The sequence below is a fragment of the Hemitrygon akajei genome, chromosome 10 (genome assembly GCF_048418815.1).
Source record: "Hemitrygon akajei chromosome 10, sHemAka1.3, whole genome shotgun sequence".
Classification (NCBI taxonomy): domain Eukaryota; kingdom Metazoa; phylum Chordata; class Chondrichthyes; order Myliobatiformes; family Dasyatidae; genus Hemitrygon; species Hemitrygon akajei.
Genome location: NC_133133.1, coordinates 45160849 through 45187419, shown reverse-complemented (window position 1 = coordinate 45187419; position 26571 = coordinate 45160849). Strand labels below are relative to the sequence as shown.

Sequence of the window (26571 nt, the reverse complement as noted above, 5' to 3'; positions counted from 1 at the left end):
TGGGTCTGTACTCGTTGGAATTTAGAAGGATGGTGGGGATCTCACTGAAATCTTTCGAATGTTGAAAGGCCTCGACAGGGTAGATGAGGAAAGGGTGGTGGGAGAGTCTAAAAGGGCACAGCCTCAGGTTAGAGGGGCACCCTTTCAAAACAGAGATGCGGAGCAATTTCTTTAGCCAAAGGGTGGTGAACTTGTGGAATTTGTTGGGTGTATTCAAGGCAGAGCTTCATAGGTTCTTAATTGGAGATGGCATCAAAGGTTACAGGGAGAAGGTCATTGAGTAGGGCTGAAGAGTTGGGGGAGGGGAAGGACCAGTCATGATTGAATGGTGGAGCAGTCTCAATGTGCCAAATTGCCTATTTCTGCTCCTATGTCTTATGGTATTTTTACTACAATCAATTGAAATATCTTGACTGCACACAGGTGATCTCTATTTAAGTAATTGTGTGACTTCCAAAACCAATTGGCTACCCTAGTGATGATTTGGTGTGACATATTTATTGTTGTTTTGTATGTCAGGTGCTTTTCTCTTCATACTTTTAACTGGCTTTTGTCTAGCCACTCCTTCAACTTGTGGCCACAGCGATGGACAGTGGCAATACTGTAAAACCATCTCAGATCTTGGTGAGAGGGCATGTTTGGACCAGGTGGAGGACGTCTTGAGTTGGGGCACCACAGGTGCAAGCTGGGGTTTGCCGATAGCCCCATTGGTGTAGTCATATTAAAGAGACTGAAGACTTATGCAATCAATTATTCTGGGTTTTATATTTGTAATTAATTTAGATCACTTTATAGAGATCTGTTTTCACTTTGACATGAAAGTCTTTTTCTGTTGATCAGCATCAAAACAAGTCAACTTAAATCCACTTTGATTCAATGTTGTAAAACAATAAAACATGAAAACTTCTGGGGGGGGGTGAATACTTTTTATAGACACTGTAACTAGAACACTGCCACCAATCATGTAGCGTAGGAAAAAAAAACTCACAGGAAAATTATAAGAGCGAGTCTGCAAAACATCAAAACTGGTTCAGCAAGAGTCTTAGCATAAATACACAAAAGAATCTTTCCTCTAATGCCTAATTGCAATACATTTTTCAGTTGGCAAATGACAAGTTCTGCAAGGCAGAGGCATTGATAATGTAAGCAAGGCAGTGAGGAAAATACTCTTCACTTTGTAGAGGAGGTTCTCAAGCAGCTTCATCACTAAACATGAAACTTAAATAGAGTAAAGGTGTCTTTGTTCAAGTAGCAGTAGCATTAAAGAAGAATGCCAAATATTCACAACTAATTAAGGACAAAATCATTGTAAAAATTAAGAACTATGAAAATATGACTGAGCACAGAGCCATTCTTAGATATAATTCAATATTTTAGAAGTTTAGCAACGCTTACAATACTATATATGTAACATAATAAGAAGTTTGTGTGTGGTGCCTCACACTATGGTGTAGTCGCTGTTGTATGTTATAACATGGATAACAGAAACACAGAAACATAGAAAACCTACAGCACAATACAGGCCCTTCAGCCCACAAAGCTGTGCCAAACATGTCCTTACCTGAGAAATTACCTAGGGATACCCATAGCCCTTTATTTTTCTGAGCTCCATATACCTGTCCAGGAGTCTCTTAAAAGACCCCATCGTATCTGCCTCCACCACCGTCACCAGCAGCCCATTTCACGCACTCACCACTCTCTGCGTAAAAAACTTACCCCTGATATCTCCTCTGTACCTACTTCAAAGTACCTTAAAACTGTCCCCTCTCGTGCTAGCCATTTCAGCTTCGAGATAAAACCTCTGACTATCCACACGGTCAATGCCTCTCATCATCTCGTTCACCTCTATCAGGTCACCTCTCATCCTCTGTCGCTCCAAGGAAAAAAGGCTGAGTTCCCTCAACCTATTCTCATAAGGCATGCTCCCCAATCCAGGCAACATCCTTGTAAATCTCTTCTGCATCCTTTCAATGGTTTCCACATCCTTCCTGTAGTGAGCCGATCAGAACTGAGCACAGTACTCCAAGTGGGTCTGACCAGGGTCCTATACAGCCACAACATTACTTCTCAGCTCCTAAACTCAATCCTACGATTGATGAAGGCCAATGCACCGTATGCTTTCTTAGCCATAGAGTCAATCTGCGCAGCAGCCGCCTTAAGTTTCCTATGGACTCGGACCACAAGATCCCTCTGATCCTCCAAACTGCCAAGAGTCTTTACCTTTAATACTAATATTCTGTCATGATATTTGACCAACCAAAGTGAAACACCTCACACTTATTTGGGTTGAACTCCATCTGCCACTTCTCAGCTCAGTTTCGTGTCCTATCAATGTCCCGCTGTAACCTCTGACAGTCCGCCACACTATCTACTACAGTCCTCAAACTATCCAACCTTTGTGTCATCAGCAAATTTACTAACCCATCCCTCCACTTCCTCATCCAGGTCATTTATAAAAATCATGAAGAGTAGGGGTCCCAGAACAGATCCCTGAGGCACACCACCGGTCACCAACCTCCATGCAGAATATGACCCATCTACAACCACTCTTTGCCTTCTGTGGGCAAGCCAGTTCTGGATCCACAAAGCAATTTCCCCTTGGATCCTATGCCTCCTTACTTTCTCAATAAGCCCTGCATGGGGTACCTTGTCAAATGCCTTACACTTCATCTACTGCTCTTCCTTCATCAATGTGTTCATAAATCCTGCCTCTCAGGATCTTCTCCATCAACTTACCAACCACTGAAGTAAGACTCACCGGTTTATAATTTCCTGGGCTATCTCTACTGCCTTTCTTGAATAAGGGAACAACATCCGCAACCCTCCAATCCTCTGGAACCTCTCCCATCTCCATTGATGATGCAAAGATCATCACCAGGGGCTCAGCAATCTCTTTCCTCGCCTCCCACAGTAGCCTGGGGTACATCTCGTCCAGTCCCAGTGACTTATCCAACTTGATTTCCAAAAGGTCCCGTACATCGTCTTTCTTAATATCTACATGCTCAAGCTTTTCAGTCCGTTGTAAATGTTTAGGATAATGCTTAAGGGAGGCTAATAGCATTTGTGATTTACACTCTATAAAGAAAGTGAGAAAAGGAATCACATAGCAATCTCAATTCACATTATATCTGTTTGAAAGGTGCAAGAATCATTGATTATTCATTAATTTTCTCATACCATCCAGTCTCTTTTGGCCAAATCTTTGAAGAGATAAATTTTCCAAGATTGTTCATGTCTAGTTATGAATAATCATTTAGCTAACTTCCTATTCAAGCAACGCATCACATTTCACCACAGAATTCACACTAGATCAGCTGCAGCTGTGCCATAGACCTCAATGTGTTTGAGTTCAATGTAGCTGAGCTCAGAAGAGAGAATGCAGAGACAACTGTTGGAACAGGAGCAAAATCATGATTCATAAACTCATCAAGAAGAGGCAAAGACAATTTTAGACAATACAAGACAGTAAGAGGCTTGAGACTAACAAAACACATACGGACATGGAGAAGTGAGAGATTGGTCAGACTTTACAAGTGTGTAGGATATACTGAAGAATATTTTGTGCAAATTGGTGAAAAGTCAGAAGAGTCCATGATTTTCAAATGATTGCAGTAAGAGATTTTTGAGAACTCACTGAGGAAATATGTGATGATGGGCTATTTTCAGGTGGATATTGACTAGCTACTGAAGTGGAGACATATCAATAGTGAATTAAGTCAGGATGTCAGAAATTCATCAGATCAAGAAGTAACTACTGTACAATGGCAGAGAAAATGCAGTTAAGAATGTCTAGCCATCTGAGGAAGCCAGTTAACAGACCAAATCTTGTAATTGCTGCTTATCTGTGAAACACTTCCTCAAAGGGGGCAAACAATGTAGTATACTTAAATGTAAATAGGTAACTGAGTGAAGTTTAAATGTGACATAATGGCATAACATATGTGCGTGTAAGCACATGGGTTAGTTGTACTTAGTCTCCAATAATACGCTGCTATTGCATGTTCTGCAGCTCCTGGTGTCGCATAGTGATTATCAGAGGTAGCACTTGGCAGGAGTGTGACTAGTTTAGATATTTCCTCCAATTACAGTGAGAAAATATCTCTAAAGAACTGGCTGATATAGAACAAGGAGCAGCAAGGCACTGCAGCAGACCCTCCAGCCCACAGTATCTCTGCTGAACACATTGCCAAAGTAAATCTGCAGATGATCCACATCCCTCTATTCCCTGCTTATTCGTGTTTCTAAAGCTTTATAAATGCCACTATCTTATCAGCTTCCACCACTACCCATGGCAGCCCAGACCATCTCACACCTCATTCTTTTCTGAGGTTCAGTTTGAAGAATTGCTCCCTAAATATGTCATGTGGATTCCAGATTTTCATCCATTTTCAGCATCTTCTCCTGTTCATCATCCTCTCTGCTCATCTTCAAGAGACATTGTATACTTTTTGATGTGTGCAAATGTTTTGAAAACCTAAGTATGTCATTCACCATCTACGTACTAAGGTACTCCATGGAACTTCGCAATTTGAATCAAGTATTGGAAACACCTGGAGGGTTTAGAATTGTCACAACAGCCAGAAAAAAAAACATTAACTAGCAGATGACCTCTAAATTGCCTGTTTTTTTCATAAACAGGCCTGGCACTGGGAGTGCAGGTGGCTAGGGAATTTGGGGGAGGTACGGGTGTTAGTAGCAGGGAAGAGTTGACTGAATAGGAAATTTCCTGATGTTGTACGCACTAATCAAGTGAGGTCATCGGAAATTAAAGGCTGGAGAACTGAGCTCCAAAATGCAGCATTGGGGTCAGATCAACACTCCACAACCTTTGATTGGACTACCTAGCAAACTAGTGGTGGATGGACGCCAATGTGCGGTAATATCCTTACGAACATGGTGTCCACTGCATGTTCTTATATGTTATGCAGATGACACTTTGGAGTTTACAGATACTCATAACGCCCAAGAGCTGAACACCAACAAAACAATATCTCATCTATCATAGATTAACATGAGTTAATGGTTAATTAAAAAAAAACAAAAATCAGTTTCATACATTTCCTTTGTATGATATCACTGTACATCCATTCAACATTCATGCCAACATCATGGTGCTTTAAAGACTTAAGAGGCCGCTGACGCAGGAATTTGGAGCAAATAACAATCTGCTGGAGGTACTCATTGGACCCAGCAGCATCTGTGGGGGGGAAAGGAACTCTGCATCTGCCCTGCTATATACAGTTTCTGAAGGAAAATGTTCCTTTTCAATTTAATTTCTCTCTCACTCTCCAAAATCCAGCCCACTAGTTTGTTAGCTTCAAGTTTGACTTCAGCTGCACAGGAGTAAATTTTACATGCAACAAATAAATGTTGCCCAAGTGCAAATATATTAGAATACCAGAAATACATTGAAATAAATGAAGAGAAACTCTAGGCAGATTGGCTGCCTGTCTCTAGTAAATGCCAGCTGTGTGTAAGGCCCAGGGGTGGTGCAAGGCCTTGCGAGAGTTACATTATATAATCTTGAGTGAAGTGCTAAATCTCCATGGCATTACAGGATGCTCCAATAACGTTGTTTCAAAACTTAGATTCACTGGTCATCCTTCCACAATTCTACAGTTCAAAGTGCTTGAAATTTCACACAATATTACAAATGTTGACATCCAAGTGTTACAGGATTACAGCTACAGGTTTTGATTTAAATTGCACTCCCTCAAGCTACTTTATAATGCTAACTTTTATATTGGAGAAGATATTGCTAAATATTACAGTTGTTTAGATTCTGAGCACTGGATCTCAGAGTGGTGCTATCAAGTAGTGCTTCCTAGTAGCGACTGACAAGCATCTTTTACGCCTTGCTAGTTTCTGTATAGAGTGCCGCCCATAGGTTTGGAAACCTGCAGGCTGCTCCATAACCAGGAAGTACATTCCTAAAGGTGCAAATTAGCTAATTTGCTATTGCTGTACTTCATCTTTACCACATTTGTAAGCTTCAGACAACATACTATTCACTGAAGAATATCACAAAATATCCTAGTACTCACACAGCCCCTTGGTATTGAATATCTTGAGACATAATTGCTCCGGTTTTCAGCCCACACCCTGAACTTGATTATAACTTCTGTAGCACAGTGGTTATTGCATAATCCATCACTCCACCTACAGGCAGACAACAATCCAATCCTATACCATGCTGGCTAGAACACCTAAATGCAGTGGCCGAGAGATATGAAAGAATATTTAAATTCATCAGTGGAGATGGGAGGGGATTAAGGTCGTGGTGTGAGGGTGGGGTGGCGAGAGAGAGAGAGGGAGAGGGGGAGGGAGAGAGAGAGAGAGAGAGAGAGAGAGAGAGAGAGAGAGAGAGGGAGGGAGGAAAAAGGGTGGGAGGGAGGGAAAGAGTGAGGGGAAGGGAGAGGGAGAAGGAAAGAGAGAGATACAGAGAGACATGTAATATCTTGATGCAGGGTTGGAAGAAGAACAAGGGATTATACTTTTCTGAACACTTAAATAAAGGTATATGATTAGCTGTCTGGTTTCCACAAAAACTCTACCATTATGTTCAGGACTTTCATTAAGGTAGCTTAGGTGCTCACCTGAAGCAGCAGGAAAAACCAAGTAAGTATCTAATGTAGTGTTGCAGTTTTAATATAAAACACAGATGCAGACACACAAATCTGTACTTTACTACTTAGCATAACTTGCACAAACCTGGTTTAGCACAATTTAAAGCGACACTCATCTGTAAGCACTCAGAATACGAACCATAGTTATTTTGGCTGGATTATTACTTTGGCGAATTGTACTGCTCTGGAAACTGCTGTCATCCTGCTTTAATCTGCTTCAAGCATTTTAAGACTTTTTCCCAGTTTATAAGGGCTCCACACACTTAAAGAACGGCTCTTCCTTTCTGGTTCTGGAATAGAGCAGTCTGGGCTTGGAAAGTAATGTGTGTGCAGGGAGTAGCATCCTGAACCACGAGGAGCCTGCAATGACCACTGCATTCCTACATGCTTTCAGCTGGCAAGACACGGTCTTTGAGAATGTGAGCAAAATGGTCTGCCAGTATTGCCTTGGACTCTTTCCAGATTATCGCAGGCAGCATCAATCCTTAAGGACCCCTATCACCCAGAACATGTCTTCTTCACATAGTTACTATCAAGGAGGAGGTACAGGAGCCTGAAGACACACACCCAATGTTTCAGCCATCTAATATCTGAATGGACAATGAACCCATGAACACTACCTTAATATTCCCCCCCCCACACTTTTTGCACTACTTATTTATTGTTTCTTTTTTATATATACTTCTTATTATAATTTATAGTTTTTATTATTATGTATTGCAATATACAGTTGCCGCAAAACAACAAATTTCACGGTATATGCCAGTGATATTAAGCCTGATTCTGATTAATTTATCAGTAAGTTGTTGACACTTTTTTTTGCCAAGGCAGGTAAAGTTATAAATATTCCTGATGGCCACTGCTATGTTTTGTAACACCATGTGGTGGTGTGACAATGTATGTCATTCACGTACTTTTTACATATAACCTGTAATCATTATGTAAACAACAACAAATACAAAATCAAATATATTTATAATATTATTTAAATATTACTAAAATATTAAATGCACTCCAGCCACCTACAGCCAGCAGTAAATGGCTAGTTATCCTGCCACAAATGCCAGCTTCCCCAAGTTCATACCTTGACTGACCACAGCCATACATGATTACAACACATAACATTAAGACAGCTCCTATGGCTATCCTAATCTCCTTGGTGTCTAATCACCATCAGCTCAACACAGAAATGCATAACAAGTTCCCAGAGAGTCACCAAATGACTATAATGCAGAGCCTTCCATCCCTGAATGACTTTGATGTGGCAAATCAAAATCTGCTTCTTGATTTTATGGCTGGGGTTCAACTTACTTTTAGCCAATGAGCATGGAATTTATAGTGTCATGGTGAGGCGGAGAGAAAGACCCCAAAGCCAGCCTTTGATTTACCAAAGAGCAAGGAGGTCTTTAGTCATCTGACGTGGAGGATTTTGACAAGAGTAAGAATGGAGCAACAGCTGTTGGCTACCTGCAGTCAGAGCTTATTGGCATCAGATGATTAGCCAACACTGCGGTTGATCTAATCCTTCCTCTAAGGTCTAAACCAATACTTTCAACTATTTGCAGCCGTCCTTTTGTGCGAGACTTATGTTGCCTCTGCAGCTTCAGCATGGCTCATGGAAGCCTCTGATATTTAAATCAGAACCCCAGAAGTATTTATTTGTGGTAAGCGCTCTACAGGTGCCCAACAGCAGGCTTTTGGAATATTGCCAGATACTGGTTGACATGGAGACAAGAGAGGAGATGTGCTCACAGCTTGTTTCATTGAGATTGCAGGCTGGCAGGCAGAAGAAGCAAGCTGTGAATAGGAAGGGAGCTGGTCATAAACAAAACCTGTCAAGTTCTGGTGTGGGGCCTGAAGTGAAGATGTAATTTGAAAGAGGAGGATTGCCCCATTGTAATTGAGAAGTGTGATTGGAAAATATCAGAAAAGTTAGGAGGCAGAGCAAGTGCTGTGATGAAAGAAGAGTAAAAGAGGAGTACAACGTTCTCATTTACTGTCACATATAGCCACTGATAACACCGCAGAACTAATCTAATGGTGATGGTCAGGGTGTTGACAATCTCAGCTACTTCACTCATGGAATCTATCTTTAAACATCTATGAAAACACAACCCATTTGTATGTATAGAACTCCGCATTAAGATTTGTTTTGCTGAGCTGTCAAACATGGTTACTTATGTCTGAAACAGACTCTAAGCCCAAACATTCAAACTGCAGCAAACACACTTTTTACCATAGGGCCGTAAAAAATATTCTAGCCCACCAACTGCTGGGAATGTTGGCTGACTTACTGGTGGTTTTGAAACTTGGCTTGGCTTGACTTGGACCTCTCCATCCTGACATCACGTAGGACATTGACTCACTCCATTCACCCACTGCTCAGAAACTGTCCAATATTAAAATCTACCCCTCAGCTATTGAAATGCACTGGCATACTGACAGCATGAGACTTTGGGAAATGTATCAGTTTAAAAATCAGATCAAAACACTAAAACATATTAGACAGTGTATATTATGTTGCTGGTGGTTTAGTGAGGAAATGGTGCCCACCTGCACTTTGTTCTTCAGCACATCTTCCACTACCATGAATGTCCACTGTAACTTGTAAGTTCAGAACATTCTAGAGGTGAGATGCTAGTGCATCTGACTGCCTGATTTGTCACTGCGCTCTGTGTTGAGTTTAATTGTACTAATGCCTTTTGTCGAGGCCTACTGTTCTGAATGCAAATGCCAATCTACATTGAAAAGATAAATGTTTTAATAGTTTTAATTTATATTATTGGCCTTTAATTGCATCATACCAATTAAATATTGTTTAAATATGTATAGTTACATTTTTATGCATTTATATACGGTATTTGTTTGCTTGTTAACTTTATTTATAAGTATTTAAATCTATCTTAACACTATTTAATTGTTTCTGATAGCCTGAGTCATTTAGAAAGTTTCATAGGCCTCAAAGGGCCAGTGGGCTTTAAGGTTTCACTGACATAGACCATTCTGTGTCATTCTACAATCCAATCCATGGGATTGCGACAGCTTGGCTTGGATATGGGGAGGGCAATGCAGTGCATTGACCAAGTCAAAGCCAATCCATTATTCCAGAGGTAGAGGAGTTAACGGGACAGTAAAACTTCAGCTTAGACTTTACATGAGCCTCTAAAGAGAGGAATGTACACCACTTTGCAAACTGCTCAATTTAAATTCCAACACCATAAACAAGATGACATGTTACATGATGGCCCATTACTAATATCAGGCAAAAAAATCCCTATAAGGTTCCTGTTTGCTATATAGACACATAAGAAGGAACTAAGTCTTTGATGACACAAGCCTTCTTTCTCATTCCTCTTTTCAGCAAATGTCCACTTTCCATGAGCTTCTTTTAAAACATTACAATCAGTATGAAAGAGCAAATATCAGCGTTGAGAGGAAGGACGCATCTAAACTGTTGGCCTCATGAGGCCAGTAAGTAGACTCATGGGTGGAGGTCCTCCTTTCTAAGGAATTATTCTTATGCTTTCAATTTTTGTCTGTCATTCATTTACTCACTCAAACATACCTGATGACACTCCAACATTACATCCCACCACGTCTTACACACAAGCTCTGCTTCTCTGCTATCATTCTAAAATACTTTTGTTCCAATCCACAAGATGACAAAGATTAGAAATGGCATAATCCAATATCCTGTACACCCTTATATTAATTATGGCTTAAAACATCAGAGGATAACTTCCTAGGAAATGTAACAAATTCTGTTGGCATAACTTGAATAAGTCCGTTAAAAAAAGTCTGTTAGTAGCAGTGCAATGAATATTTCTTCATATGTGACATTTCCAGTCAAAAGTTAACAGCCAAGGAGGAAAAAAAATTATGAGTCGTGTCCTCACCTTCACCTTATGTTTGATGGTAACAAGATTTAACAAGAACACATTGCACTTTTTTGAAGCCTTTTGCTAATTATGATGCAAATATTTGAGAGATATGTCCACATAATTTTTCAAAATTATATTTAAGACTGAAATTCTGTTTTTTTTAAATCAATTCCTGGATTCTAGTCTCTAAGACAATATGGCATTTATTCTCTTTTGTGGTAATAATTCATGTGCTACTTTGTTCTTTCTTAATCAGCAGTTAATCCATTCCACATCTCTCAATTCTTTACATCTTATGGTCCAAACTGTAATCATGCGACCTCAAACATTGAAAAATAACATTTAAATTTTAATCCATTGGACCGTAAAATAAAATTGACAATATATTTTCTTTGGAAATCATTTTTTCCATTAAGAATGGCCAAGCAATCTGAACCTTCTATGGAATTTGTTCAAAGAAAAAATATGGTCTCCACGTACAATTGTAAGGCTACAGACTAGCATGCTATTGCACTGTTTTAACAGGGACTGACCTTGTGAAGTCGTCATCTCCCATGACATGCCGAGGAACTGGAGAATAGCGGCCTGACGTGATTGCTGGCAGTGGATATGTGGGTTTGCTCTCAACTCCACCCATATAACTCATACCAGTGTTCACATGATTCTCTGTGAGGGTTGAAAATGCTGCAACGTAAAGATAAATGCATTGAATTAGCAAAGAACAACAGAGCCAAAATAAATGTGAGTTTTTACATGTTGCCCTATAGCAGTGTATTGGAGCAGCAAAATGGTTGTTTTGAATTTGGAAACGGCATCTCCTTACTCCACACTAAGCTTATTTTGCAGATGTTAGTCATGTTCAGTTGATAGGACTTTCACTGAATCATAAAATTGTGGAATTAATTCCCATTTAGGCACTCAAGCATGTTGATATCCAAGAGAATTACTAAAAGATTTCTATATTATGATGTGATGTCTTTCGGATATGACACTAAACTAATCTGCTATCCAAAACTGATATAAATGATCTAATGACAGTTTTTTCAAGAAGAGCATGGCACAAATTCTGAGTGTCCTATTCAACATTTATTCCTCAATCAACACCATTGAAAAGAGTTATCTATTCATTATCGCACTGCTATCTGTGGGAACTTGTTATGCACAAATTTGCCAGCATATTTTCAACAATTTAACAGTGACTGCATATTAAATTGGCTGCAACATATCCCATGGTTCAAAGGTGATGTACAAATACAAGCACCTATTTTTTTCCTTCATCTATCAGAGGCCAGACAGTGAGAAAGGTGACCAGCCACAAATTATATTAGGCTAAAGGTAGCCCATGATGGGAATCAGGAAACTATATACCAAGTGATGATATGTTAGAATGTGATGTAGGTCAGGCAGGGGAATGCGTCAGGGTGTAGTGTCTTGGAAAAGATGAAATCCAGCATGAATGTGCAGTGGATTTGGCAGCACACCCTATTCTATTCCATCTCCATAAATCAAAGGAAAATGGCTAGATGCTTCATGCACCAGGCAGAGAAATCTAGATTCAGATCTGACTAAAGATTGTGGGCTGATTTGTATTCTAGCTGGTTTTGTGGCAAGTAGGTAGTAATCTACATTCAGTCCTCACCCATTGCTTCATAAACGGTGTGAAAATATTGCCAGGGTCCATGCAGACTACGTGAACTAAGTTTGACTAAGTTTAAATCCCCTCTGCCCGAGTTCCTACTAAAGATGGAAAGCTGGAGACACAAAGTGCTGTAATCTCTTTAAGAACTCAGGAGTTGGGCAGCATCTGTAGAGGCAGAGGAATTGCCAATGTTTAGGACTGAGACCATGCATGGGAGTCCTGACATAAGGTGTTGAACCAAATGATGAATATCTCTTTGCCTTGATGGATGCTGTCTGACCCAATGACAGAAAGCTGCTTGGCCCATCTTTGATAATGTTGGTTATATAGATACTGTTATCCTCTCTTATGCACAGTAGTACTCTAAGATCAGGTATAACTCAGAAATGAGTGTCAGCAATCATGTGAGAATGTGGCTTCATTTGTCTCCTCCACTTTGCATGTGTTCATGGGTTACATGCTCATGGAGGCAGTCTTCCAATCACAGACATGAAATTAACAAGGGACAGGAAACTAGCCTCTTCAGAATTTCCACACAAAGACTATATTGTGCATATTTTCCTCTCTCACTTTGACAAAAGTAATGCCAATACAAATGATAAAACAGTAAATACTTACTGCTAGCATAGTCAGGAGGTGCATATACATCATTAAGGTGACTGCCACCAGGTTTGGCAACTTTCAAATAGACCATATCTGAAGTGTTCTTCAGAGCTGCCACAGCTTCTTCATGCCGTACCTCCTGCAGGCTGATATTATTGACCTGTCCAGAACAAAAAGTGAGCTCTGAAAATCTCCTCCACCCAATCCTGCATCACCACAATTCACACTTCCACCTCTGCCTGTGCTAACGTTTTGTGAGATATGCAATTAGCTCCATTTCCTTGATCATGCAAAAATGCTCAGCAAACTTTCAGTTTTGAAAGCAATGGTCAAATCTGCTTTCACTGCCTTTAGAAACAGGACATTCAAGATGTTAACATTTATTTTTTTTAAATCTTATTTCCTCTCTGGTCCTTGTGCCAATTGACCCCTTTAACTACTGAGGTCCATGGAAATAATTTCTCCAAAGTACTCTTTCAAAATTGCCATGAAGTTTTGAATATTTCTATTAAATCTTCCAAGCCTTCTTTGCTCTAAGAGAACAATCCCAGTTTCTTTAATTTTAATTCTTAAATGAAGTTCTTTATCTGCAGTACAGTTCCAATGAATGTTTTCTAGAATCTGTGCTAAGCCAGTATTCTTCCTAAACAGCGCTTCTCAGAACTTGACAGAATACCCCAACTGATCCCCAGCTATTGATTTCTAAAAGTATAGAATCAGCATTTGCATTTGCACATTTTACCTCCATAACCAAAACTAAGGATAGCTATGAGCTATTTTCATAAAAAGCCTTCTTACCATGTCTGGCCACCTGCAGAATTTTGAGTACTTAAGCCCCAGATCTCACTGTCATTGCACCCACACTAGAATTGTATCACTGACTTTATTCTCTTTCTGCTCATTCTCCTTCCAAAATGTTTCATTCCTCTGAATTTGCTTTCTCGAGATGTAGTTTACTTGTAAAATACATTTAGCTTCACATTTGTTAAGAACAAAGTAATTAAAAACAGTGAAGTTTTTCAGACGTAGAAAACTTACGGCAAGTAGCCGGTCTCCTGTTTGCAGTCTACCATCTTTCTGGGCTGCTCCACCTTCAATGATTTTGGTTATATAGATACTGTTATCTCCAGGAATGTGCTGATTTCCAATCCCTCCAGCAATACTGAAACCTAGGCCTAGGAGAATAACATTAATTACTTATTTGCAGTATAATGCTAGAAAAGAGGCCATCTAAGATTCAGACCATGATAAACAGAGTGTTGAATTATTGATTAGACTGCTAGGGACCCAATAGTCTCTTGTACATGATCGGTTTTAAAAGCATCACAATTGTCATAACCCTGCAGTTCATAAAATTTGGCTAATACAATAAAGATTTCTGGAAGTTAAGGACACTATCCATGAACACAAGTAAATTCATAGAGTAATTGAGAAAAAGATATGAGAAGTCCATTTCATCCTTGACACTCTAATGAAGGTCTTAATCAGCAATTCCATTCCCAAATTACTTTACTGTTTGCCCTTGCAATCCTTGAACGTGATTTTTACCTCCATAATCACCTGCACCACTTATTTTTTAGTGATCATTGAGTCTACTCTTTTCCCGCCCACCCCAATCCAACCAATGAGATCTGATCCCTCTCCCAAAAGGCCATGATTTATAAATCAGGGTATTTTGTATCAAGGTTGTACTTCAAGGGTTAGAGATATGGAAACAGAATGTTCACAGTTGGTTGTCATGCAACATTCTAGCTCCTGTCCCCGAAAGCAGATCCAACCTATCATTCTTGACTTGCCAGGAGCATCACTGAAATATGTTAATGAGCCAGCTGTACAATATTTTGCAAATTATCTGATGATTGCAATCCTTTACACTTTGCTAATTGTGTTTTGCCTCCTGAGAGATTTTTTAAAAGTGTGGCTTCATTAAGGATTGCCAATAAGACGCCTTTTAATGGAAATTGTTCTTAACTCACTACTTATTCTTAGACTTAAAGAAAACAACTTATTAGCAAAACTAGTGAACTGGACACTCAATTGACATTTTTTTCATATGCCTCTCTTGTTTTAAGTTTAACATTTTGAAATATTCCAAGAAGACAGACTGTCAGACATCTCAGTTCGAAGTAAATTTATTATCAAAGTACACTATTTCACCACATACAAGCCTGAGATCCATCTTCTTGTAGGCATTCACAGTAAATGCAAAGAAACACAATAGAATCCATGAAAAACCACACACAAGATGGACAAACAACCAATGTGAAAAAGACAACAAACTGTGCAAATACAAAATAAAAAAAATAAGCAATAAATATTGAGAACCTGAGATGAAGAGTGCTTGAAAGTGAGTCCATACGAAACAATTCAATGTTGGGGCGAGTGAAGTTATCTCCTCTGGTTCAAGGGTCTGATAGCTAAGAGTGATAACTGTTCCTGAACCTTGTGGTGTGGATCCAGAGGCTCCTGTACCTTCTTGCTGATGACCTGGGTGATGGGGTCCTTGATGATAGATGCTGCTTTCCTATGACAGACCTCCGTACGGATGTGCTTAATGGTGGGAATGGCTTTACCCAGTATATTCTGGGCCATAGCCACTATTTTTCATAGGATTTTCCATTCAAACTTATAGAACATAGAACATAGAGTAGTACAGCACAGTACAGGCCCTTCCGCCCACAATGTTGTGCTGACCCTCAAACCCTGCCTCCCATATAACCCCCCCACCTTAAATTCCTCCATATACCTGTCTTATTGGTGTTTCCATACCAGGCTGTGAAATAAGCAGTCAGTATATAGAAGTTAAGCAAAGTTTTGGATGACATGCCAAATCTTCGCAAACTTCTAAGAAAGTAAAAGCATTGCTATGCTTTCTTTGTAATAGCACTTACATGCTGGACAAAGGACAGGTCCTCTGAAATGCTAATGCAGAGGAATTCAATGTTGCTGACCATCTCCACTTCTGATCCACCAATGAGGACTGGCTCATGGATCTCCAGTTTCCATTATGGTCAATAATCATCTCCTTAGTCTTTCTGACATTGACGAAGAGGTTGTTGTGGCACCACTCAGCCAGAATTTCAGTCTCCTTCCTATATTCATCACCAGCTTTGACTTGGCCAACAGTGGTGTCATCAGCAAACTTATATATGGCTTTAGAGCTGTGCTTAGCCTCACAGTCATGTCTAAAGCACATACAGCAGGGGATAAGCACACCACTTGATGGTTATACTGTATGTGCTGATGGTGATTTTTATAGAGAAGACTTCTTCTATAGTCTTCTTCTCTGAGAAGACTATAAAAATAATTACCTACATTTAAATAAGGAACAGTTTAGAAGAATGGCAATAAATATTCTTTAAATATGCAATATCTCTGCATTTTCTTACATCCATTTTGTCCAGTCTGGGGACTTTCTTTACTGCTTCACTAGCACAGCAGTGGCCTGAAGATGACTGCACAAAGATGGAAAAAGCTTTTTATGATGTCTAAATGAACAGGAGATGCACTATTATGCCCTCCCATTATGGTACTCGAGAATGTCAAGCTTTATTGCACATCAGAATTGCATCAATGGCATGTAACTTGTTCTTATGAGTGTTGTCGCAGGGGGCTAAATAATGGAGAGCAGTTAATACATGATGGGCATCAACCTTTTTCTTCGCTTTTCATAGATCAGCAGGAATCTTAGACAATCATTGGGATTATTCTTCTCAAGGTCATTGCTTTGTTGATGCTTGCACGTGGGAAGAGGGAGTAAAGAGGCTTTGGGGCTCTAACGTTTTAACTGTCATTCATCTTTGGGGCACTCTTCTGTTTTCGTGGATGTCTGAGGAGAAAAAGAATGTCTGGATGCACATTGTATACATTTCTCTGACATTAAATGGGACTTACTGAACTCATCCCACTCCATTCCAAACAAAAGTCTGATCACTTTCCTGCTAAAAGGTAAGTGACTAAGTATTTAAGAATAAACCACTTTGTATTAGGCTGCAATTTTAGGGTTATATTCACCTCACAAGCTTCCCATCTGTCTGCCAGTCAGTCACCCCCTGCACCCGGTGGAAGAATCTGCAATTACTTAGTCACCACACAACCCACAGAAAAAGAGTGGAAGCATGCTTAATCTTCAGATCTGAGGGAAAGCCTGAGAATATGAGATGATCTCTTTTTTAAAATTTTTTGTTTTGTCACTGTTTTTCTTCCTAACATAACCTTAAACTTGGACTACTGATCAGTCCAGTTCCTCCAATATTTTCTTAGCTTTGTAAATTTTTAAGCAAACATCTTGAGTTTGTCTGTAAACATATAAACACCTTTAGCCCCTCAAAATTTCATGCACTGAAGACTTTTGCTGCCCATTTAGCTATGTCACAAGTTTTTACACCGAGGAATAGAATGCAAAGCTTGCAGTTGATGTTAGCAAGATTTCAAATGGAATATGACTCATCATCTGTCAGTAACTAGACCAGAAGATATGCTCTTTGTAGCTCATGGCGATCTTAGATCTTAGTCATAATGGTATAGCTCTGCTTCTCTCTGTCAGTCCATTATTATCCGATTGGTTTCAAGATCAAGGAAGACAGGTCTCATCTGTGGCATAACCACATAGATCTCCCTCACCCCATGTCACTTAAAATATATCAACTGTGTGCCCAAAATTAACAACTGACTTAATGTTTAAGAGCTACCTCTACCTGATTCTGCAACTGGAAGCATTTCTTCATTCATTTTGAAATAAGACCATAAAACGTAGGAGGAAAATTAGGCCATTCATCCCATTGAGTCTGCTCTGCCATTTCATCATGGCTGATCCTGGTTCCCATTCAACCTCATACACCTGCCCTCTCACCATATCCTTTGATGTCCTGGCCAATCAGGACTATATCAACCTCCGCTTAAAATACATCTATGGACATGGCCTTAACCGCTGTCTGTGGCACAGCGTTCTACAGATTCACCACCCTCTGGCTAAAAAAATTCCTCCTTACCTCTGCTCTAAAAGGTCACCCATCAATTTTGAGGCTGTGCCCTCTAAGTCTGGATACCCCCACCAGAGGAAACCTCCTCTCTGCATCGACCCTATCTAGTCCTTTCAACATTTGGTAGGTTTCAATGAGATCCCCAGGCATTCTTCTAAATTCCATTGAGTACAGGCCCAAAGTTGCCAAACACTCCCCATGTGTTAACCCCTTCATTCCTGGAATCATCCTCATGAACCTCCTCTGGACTCTCCAATGACAAAGCATCCTTTCTCAGAATAGGGGTCCAAAACTGTTGACAATACTTCAAGTGCAGCCTGACTAATGTCTTATAAAGATTCAGCATTATCTCCTTATTTTTATATTCTATTCCCCTTGAAATAAGTGCCAACATTGCATTTGCCTTCTGTACCACCTGTAAATTAACCTTCTAAGAGTCTTGCAAGAGGACCTCTAAGTCCCCTTGCTCCTCTGATGTTTGAATTTTATCCCCATGTAGATAATAGTCTGCACTATTGATCCTTTTACCAAAATGCATTACCATACATTTCCCAACACTGTATTCCATCTGCCGCTTTTTTGCCCATTCTTCCAATTTGTATAAGCCCTGCTGCAATCACAATGCTTCCTCAGCACCACCTACCCCTCCATCTATCTTCGTATCATCTGCAAAATTTCCGCAAAGCCATCAATTCCATTATCTAAATCATTGACAAATAATGTGAAAAGTAGTGGTCCCAATACTGACCCCTGAGGAACACCACTAGTCACTGGCAGCCAATCAGAAAAGATCCCCTTTATTCCCACTTGCAGCCTCCTGCCTGTCAGCCATTCCTCTATTCATGCCAGTATATTTCCTGTAACACCTTAGGATTTTATCTTGTTAATCAACCTCATGTGAGGCACCTTCTGAAAATCTCAGTTAACGACATCCACTGCCTCTCCTTTGTTCACCCTGCTTGTTACTTCTTCGACAAATTCCAACAGATTTGTCAGGCAAGATTTCCCTTTACAGAAACCATGCTGACTTTGACTTACTTTATCATTAATCTCCAAGTACCCTGAAACTTCACCCTTAATAATAGACTCGAACACTTTCCCAACCACCGAGGTTAGACTAACTGGCCTAAAATTTCCTCTCTTTTATCCTTCTCCCTTCTTAAAGAGTGGAGTTACATTTGCAATTTTCCAGCCCTCTGAGACCATGTCAGAATCAAGTGATTCTTGAAAGATCATGACCAATGCATCCATTATCTCTTCAGCAACTCTTTCAGGACTCCGGGATGTAGTCCATCTGATCCATGTGACTAACCCACCTTTCAATTTGCCTTGCACCTTTTCCTTTGTAATCGCAATGACACCTACTTCTTCTCCCTGACACTCACGGACCTCTGGCATACAGCTAGTATCTTCCACAGTAAAGAAGGAAGTAAAGTACTTATTAAGGTCATCTGCCATTCACCTCACCAGCATCATTTTCCAGTGGTCCAATAGCAACTCTCATCTCCCTTTTACTCATATTTATTTAATGGAAAAAATTTTTAGTATCTTGTTTTATATTATCAGCTAGTTTGCCCTAATATTTAATCTTTTCCTTCTTACAGTTTTTTTCATTGCCTTTTGTTGGATTTTAAAAGTTTCCCAATCATCCAACTTCCCACTCATTTTTGCTACATTATTTGCCCTTTTCATGGCCCTTATGCATTCCTTAACTTCCCTTCTCAGCCACAGTTGCTTAGCCCTGCCATTTGAGAACTTCTCCTTCTGTGGGATATATCTATCCGTGCCTTGTGAACTAGTTTCAGAAGCTTCAGCCACCTCTACTCTGCCATCTTCCTCGCCAGTATCCCCTCCAATCCACCTGGGCAAGCTCCTCTCTCATGCCTCTGTAACTCCCTTTATTCCATTGCGGTATTGATTCATGTGACTTATGCTTCTCCCTCTCAAATTGCAGAAATACCCATTCCAGTCCTCAAGCTACGCCTTCAGTCTCAAATTCCCCAAAGAACTGGAACAGTAGAAATACAAATCATCCCTTCTCAGAATCTAAACAAAATTTCATCACATCACTTCAGAACTTTCAAATTTCAAGGGAAAACAAAGCCAGTTTATGTACCGTAATCTCACTACAGAAATTAGTCCTTGGAATCAACCTTGGGTTAAGTTACCATTGAACAATACAGAAGTAGAGCAAAGGCCATAACAATAGGGAATCACCAAGTTAGAGCTAGAGGTAAATCATGGAGGAGAGGGCTGGAAGATGCTTAATAACAACAATATATCATCTGAGTCCTAACTGCTTGCCGCACCTGCCTGTTAACTTTCAACAACTCATGTACAAGGGCAATCAAGTTTCTGAACATTTAAAATACTTTATCTCAGCAATTTTTCTACTGATGGATAACCTCATGTTCTGATGTAGGCTACCCCTCATGCCATGTTGATGTGCAATCACTCAGCTTATCTATATCCCCTTGAAACCTTTCTGCATCTACTCACATTCTTACTTAATATCTTGCATATTTTACATTTCGTCCCCTCGTGCCAAACTGATATAACCTATGATCAGTAAAAACCCACTTGGTGCTGACTGTCAACTTGAAAAAGAACCCATTTATTCCTACCTCTTAAACTTTGATAGCATGTCACCCTTAACTTCATGTGCTCTCAACTTGTTCACCAATCTCCTGTGAGGGTCCTTAGTATTCCTGGACAATCTTCTCATCACACTCCAACTCAAACTACATGGTTTGAACATCCTATCAATCTACAGAATGTTGGATAATGATAACCAGGGCATTCTCTATTCCTATATCCATTCCTTTCAGAACTCCAGGACTGAGAATGTCTATACATTATGTACTATGAGAGCAGGAGTCCCCAGGCACTGTAAATTGCTGGCACTAGATGCTTCATATTGCAGAACTGAGAGCAGAAAATATTGGAAACACTCAGCTGGTTAGCTAACTTTTAAGGTCAAGCACCCTTCATGAAATCATGGCTGCAGCTACCCAGACACTATCGATTATCATGGTGAGGAACCTTCAGCTGCTGAGTACTACTGAAATGGATATGCTCAGCCACTGTGTATTACAGGGATTGGAACTGCCTGGACACAATGCAAGCTGGAAGTACCCATCAATTTTGTATTAGAGTCTGAGATTGCCAGGCCTTCTGTATTAATAATCCAGGAGAAATGCAGGTGTTACTACAGGGACTGAGGATGATTGCGTTGCTAAGAATATGGAAGCCCAGGTGCTATTCGTGTTAGTGAAGCAGGGAACAATGAGCTACTATTTATGTTATGTGTGCAAAATTCATTCTTAATATTTTGGAGCAAGTCCAACGCTATAATATCATTGAGCAGATTCTGCAAGTAGGGCTAACTACATTTCTCCAGGGACTCTACTATAGTAAAATAACAAGGAAGCCATGTTTTGAGTTTTCAAGATGATGAATAGCCAGTAATAACATACTTTACCTTTGGGTCCTTTTAAAAGATTCACTTCTAATATAGCCTCTGTAGCTGGCTGCCTTCTGCGGACTAAGAGTCGGACAACAGGTCCTGCATCTTTCAGTGCCTCCACTGCTTTACTGTGAACAACTTCAGAGACATCCACATCATTGACTCGTAGCACGCAGTCATTGACCCTAAAACACAAACAACAATCAATAATGTCGTCTGAGTAAACATTCCTCATGAGTTGTGCTGATTTACCTGCCCCTAAATTATAAGAGCTAACTGTGAAAATATTTGGCAGGAATGTTATTTGACAGTGCTGGTCATGATACAGAAATGGGCTGAGGGGACGAAAATTAAAAAGCACAGACACAATCAAGATTAGAAGATGTGGAAAAAAGTTTTCCAGGTTATCCTGGAAAAAGATATCCTGGTCAGTTTGCATAAATAAAGGCTGAAGGGCCTGTTTCTGTGTTGTATATCTCTATGACTATTATAAACTCAACAAAATACTAAGAATTCACAGTCTTTGATAAATCAGTACTGATTTATCAAAGACTGTGAATTCTTAGTATTTTGCACAGTGCACAGTGGTTGTTTATTCATCTGTTCATCTCATTGATTCTATTGTGCTTCTCTCTACTTACTCTGAATGTCCACAAGGAAATGAATCGTAGAATAGTATATGGTGACATAGATGCACGTTGGTAATAAATCTACTTTGAACTTTGACCATGGAATGATTGCTGGTGTCAAAAGGAGTGGTTTGAGTATTTCGGAAATTGCTGATCACCAGGGATTGTTTGGAGTTTACAAGAAAGGTGTGAAAAACAAAAAAACATCCAGTGTGCGGCAGTTCTATGGGCGAAAATGTCTTGTTAATGAGAGAGGCCAGAAGAGAAAGGCTAGACTGGTTCAAGGTGACAGAAACTCAAGTAACCATGCATTTCAACAGTGGTGTGCAATGGAGTATCTCTGAATCCACAACGTGTCGAACATCGATGTGTATGGGCTACAGCCCACTTTATTAATTCTTCTAGTTCATCTAGTTTTAGATTCCTTAAAACCATAAGGTACAGGAGCAGAATCAGGCCATTTGGACCATCGAGTCTACTTCTCCATTAAATCATGGCTGATTTATTTTCCCCCTCAACCCCAATCTCCTACTTTCTCCCCGTAACTTTTAACACTTACACTAATCAAGAACCTACCAACCTCCGCTTTAAATATACCCAATGACTTTATCTCCAAAATCATCTGTCTTATGTTTTCTCACTTCAAAACATAAAACCTAATTGAAAAAAAACCTAATTGAAAGGAATATAAGAGAGTTGGGAGATAACTCATGTTCATTTGTTTTTACTTTAAGCAAGGTGAGCACGCATGATGTGCTGGCGTAATGAGATATGCCATTTACTTACTTTTACATATAACCTGTAATGCCTTAGAAACAATGCTTAATCAAACAATATATTTACAATATTATTTGACTATTACTGAAATATTAAATACATAGCATATATAGACATCCACAGCATAGTAAATTTTAAATTGCCATTATCAGGTCTACAGAATTAATTGCTGTAGAGGCTTTTTTCACTCTTGTGGGATAACATAAGCTAACAGCTTTCCTGACAAGGGGGTCACTCTGTTTGGCAGGTGAGACTTGTGGCTAAGAAATAATCTCAGGTTCTGGGGCCTCCTCCATGGCGGTTGTGGGAGCTGACTCTGGCACTGCAGGAAGTTGTTCTGACAGCTCTGGATACCGTTCATTTTCTTGGCTTTTCTCTCTGGATCTTCTTTAATCTTTGCTTCCCTCCAGTCCCAGTTTGTTTCCCTCTATTTATCCCACCCTCGATTCCTTGCTCAGTTGTGCTCCCCTTCTTTATCCTTGGTTCTGTCATGATTCCTGTCATGGTCTCACTCATGGTCCTGATCCTTTTCATGCTCTCATTCCCACCCTTTTTCTTTCTCACATTCCTTCTCTTTTTCACACCTTTCTCTTTCTCGCCCACATTCTTTCTCTATCTCCTTTTCTTTTCAACTTCTTGTCTTTCTCTCACCTTCTTTTCTCTTCTAGTTTCTTGTGTCTCTGAATTTTGTAATTTCTCAAGAAATCAGGTGTCGTCTATCCTCTCCCATTTCCACAGCACTTATGTCATCCATTGACAAGTCCTTCATGTCCTTGAAGGTTATGTCCTTCATAGACTCCTTTCTTTTTGGCCATGTCACTCAAGCACATAGGTTTATTATTAATATTTTAATATATTATTGTAACTGTATGTTTTTCTGTTATCATAATTATATGCACTATATGTGCTGTGTGTGACTGTTGGTACTGCATATTGCACCTTGGCCACAGAGAAGCACTGTTTTAGAAAACATAGAAGCACAGAAAACCTACAGCATAATACTGGCCCTTCGGCCCACATAGCTGTGCCAAACATGTCCCTACCTTAGAACTACCTAGGTTTTACCCATAGCCCTCTATTTTTCTAAGCTCCATGTAGCCATCCTGGAGTCTCTTAAAAGACCCTATTATTTCCACCTCCACCACCACTGCTGGCAGCCCATTCCACACATTTACCATTCTCTGTGTAGAAAAACTTAACCCTGACATCTCCTCTGTACCTACTTCCAAGCACCTTAAAACCATGCCCTCTTGTGCTAGCCATTTCAGCCCTGGGGAAAAGCCTCTGACTATCCACACAATCAATGCCTCTCATTATCTTGTACACCTCTATCAGGTCACCTCTCATCCTCTGTCTCTCCAAGGAGAAAAGGCTGAGTTCACTGAACTTATTCTCATAAGGCATGCTCCCCAATCCAGGCAACGTCCTTGTAAATCTCCTCTGCACCCTTTTTATGGTTTCTACGTCCTTCTTATAGTGAGGCGACCAGAACTGAGCACAGTACTCCAAGTGGGGTCTGACCAGGGTCCTATATATCTGCAACATTACCTCTTGGCTCTTAAACTCAATCCCATGATTGATGAAGGCCAATGCACTGTATGCCTTCTTAATCACAGAGTCAACCTGCGCAGCAGCTGTTTTTGTTAGGCTGTATTCCTGCATATGGTCAAATGACAATTAAACTTGAAAGTGGACTCTCTTACCTACATGAAACGATTCTAAGCAAATATACCACTGAGCTGCTAATCCTAACACTCCCTCAAAGGAATATATTTATTTACAATGGCATATATGTAGTAACTATACAGATTTGTTTAGAGTTTGATTTAGATACCATTGCTCCAATATATATTTCAAAGTAGCTATAAGTTACTGCAAAAAAATAAAATGCTAATATATAACAGCTCACACAAATCAACAGGAAACAACAAAAGAGTCAGATTGTTCATTTTATATATGTACAGTGCCTATAAAAAGTATTCACCCCTCCTTGGAAGTTTTCATGTTTTATTGTCTTACAACAATGAATCTCCTTGGATTTAATTTGGCTTCTTTGACATTAGTCAACAGAAAAATACTCATGTCAAAATGAAAACAGATCTCTATGAAGTGATCTAAATTAATTATAAATTAAAAAACACAATATAATTGATTGCGTATGTATTCACCCCTCTCCCCCCCTTTAATATGACACACCAAATCATCACTGGCGCAGCCAATTAGTTTTAGAAGTCACATAATTAGTTAAGTGGTGATATGTTTTTGGAGATGTGTGTGCAGTCAAGGTGTTTCAATTGATTGTAATAAAAATACACCTGTACAGTATCTGAAAGGTCCAACTGCTGGTGAGTCAGTATCCTGGCAAAAATACACCATATAGACAAAAGGAAACTCCAAGCTACTACGTGAAAAGGTTATTGAACAGCTCAAGTCAAGAGATGGATACTAGAAAACTTCCAAGTCACTGAATATCCTTTGGAGTACAATTAAGTCAATCATCAAGAAATGGAAAGAATATGGCACAGCTGTAAATCTGCCTAGAGCAGGCTGTCCTCAACAACTAAGTGACCGTACAAGAAGGTGACTAGTGACGGAGGTCACCAAGAGTCCTATGACAACTCTGGAGAAGCTACAAGCTTCATGGCTGAGATGTGAGAGACTGCACATATAACTATTGCGCAGGTGCTTCAGCAGTCACAGCTTTATGGGAGAGTGGCAAAGAGAAAGCCACTGTTGAAGAAAAAACTCATATGAAATCTTGGCTAGAGTTTGCCAGAAGGCAAGTGGGAGACTCTGAAGTCAACTAGAAGAAGGGTCAATGGTCTCATGATACCAAATTTGAGCTTTTTGGCCATCAGACTAAACATTATGTCTGGCGTAAGCTAAACACCACACATCAGCAAAAGCACATCATTCCTACCATGAAGCATGGCGGTGGCTGCATCATGCTGTGGGGATGCTTCACTGCAGCAGGCCCTGGAAGGCTTGTGAAGGTAGAGGGTAAAATTAATGCAGCAAAATACAAGGAAATCAAGGAGGAAAACCTGATGCAGTCTACAAGAGAACTGTGACTTGGGAGAAGAGTTGTCTTCCAGTAAGGTAATAACCCCAAGCATAAAGCCAAAGCTACAGAGGAATGGCTTAAAAGCAACAAAGTTAATGTCCTGTAGTGGCCAAGTCAGATCCCAGACCTCAATCCAATTGAGAATTTGTGGCCGGACTTGAAAAAGGCTGTTCACTCATGATCCCCATGCAATTTGACAAAGCTCGAGTTGTTCTGCAAATAAGAATGGGGGAAAATTGCAGTGCAAAGCTGATAGATACATATTCACAGACTCAAAGCCGTAATTGCTGCCAAAGTGCATTTACTAAATACAGACTTGAAAGGGGTGAGTAATTATTTTGTGTTTAATGATTGTACTATATTTAGACCAAATTGTAGACATTTGTTTTCATCTTGACACAGGACTCTTTTCTGTTGATCATTGTCAAAAAAGCCAAATAAAATCCACTGTGATGTAATGTTGTAAAACAACAAACACAAAAACTTCCAAGGGGAGTGAATATATAAAATAGTGGGGTAGTGTTCATGAGTTCAATGTCCATTCAGAAATCTGATGGCGATGTGGAAGAAGCTGTTCCTGAAACATTGAGTGTGTATCATCAGGCTCCTGTACCTTCTCCTTGATGGTAGCAAAGAGAAGAGGGCATGTCCTAGCTGATGGTGTCCTTAATGATGGATGTTGCCCTTTTGAGGCATCGACTTTTGAAGGTGCCCTTGATGCTGGGGAGGCTAGTTCCCATGCTGGAGGTGGCTATCTTTGCAACTTCTTTCAATTCTACGCAATGGCCCTTCCATACCAGACAGTGATGGAACCAGTTAGAATGCTCTGCCTAGTACATCTGTAGAAATTTGCAAGTCTTTGGTGACATATTAAGTCTCCTCAAAGTCCTAATGAAATATAGCT

The 26571-nt window shown here is 39.9% G+C and overlaps 1 protein-coding gene across 5 annotated transcripts in view; it reads right to left on the bottom strand.

The window, feature by feature from the left end:
* Nucleotides 1-26571, bottom strand: part of dlg3 (discs, large homolog 3 (Drosophila)) — a 559740-nt gene that overhangs the window by 203639 nt on the left and 329530 nt on the right. For 4 of the 5 annotated variants that reach the window (XM_073058148.1, XM_073058152.1, XM_073058151.1 and 1 more), the window contains 4 exons: nt 21213-21382; nt 13788-13924; nt 12765-12909; nt 11041-11191 (listed from right to left, as the gene is read on the bottom strand). In XM_073058148.1, coding sequence (XP_072914249.1) covers nt 11041-11191; nt 12765-12909; nt 13788-13924; nt 21213-21382 — 603 coding nt within the window. Of the gene's footprint in view, nt 1-6044; nt 6166-11040; nt 11192-12764; nt 12910-13787; nt 13925-21212; nt 21383-26571 lie in introns of those variants that run through there. The other variant, XM_073058154.1, reaches the window with a different exon arrangement.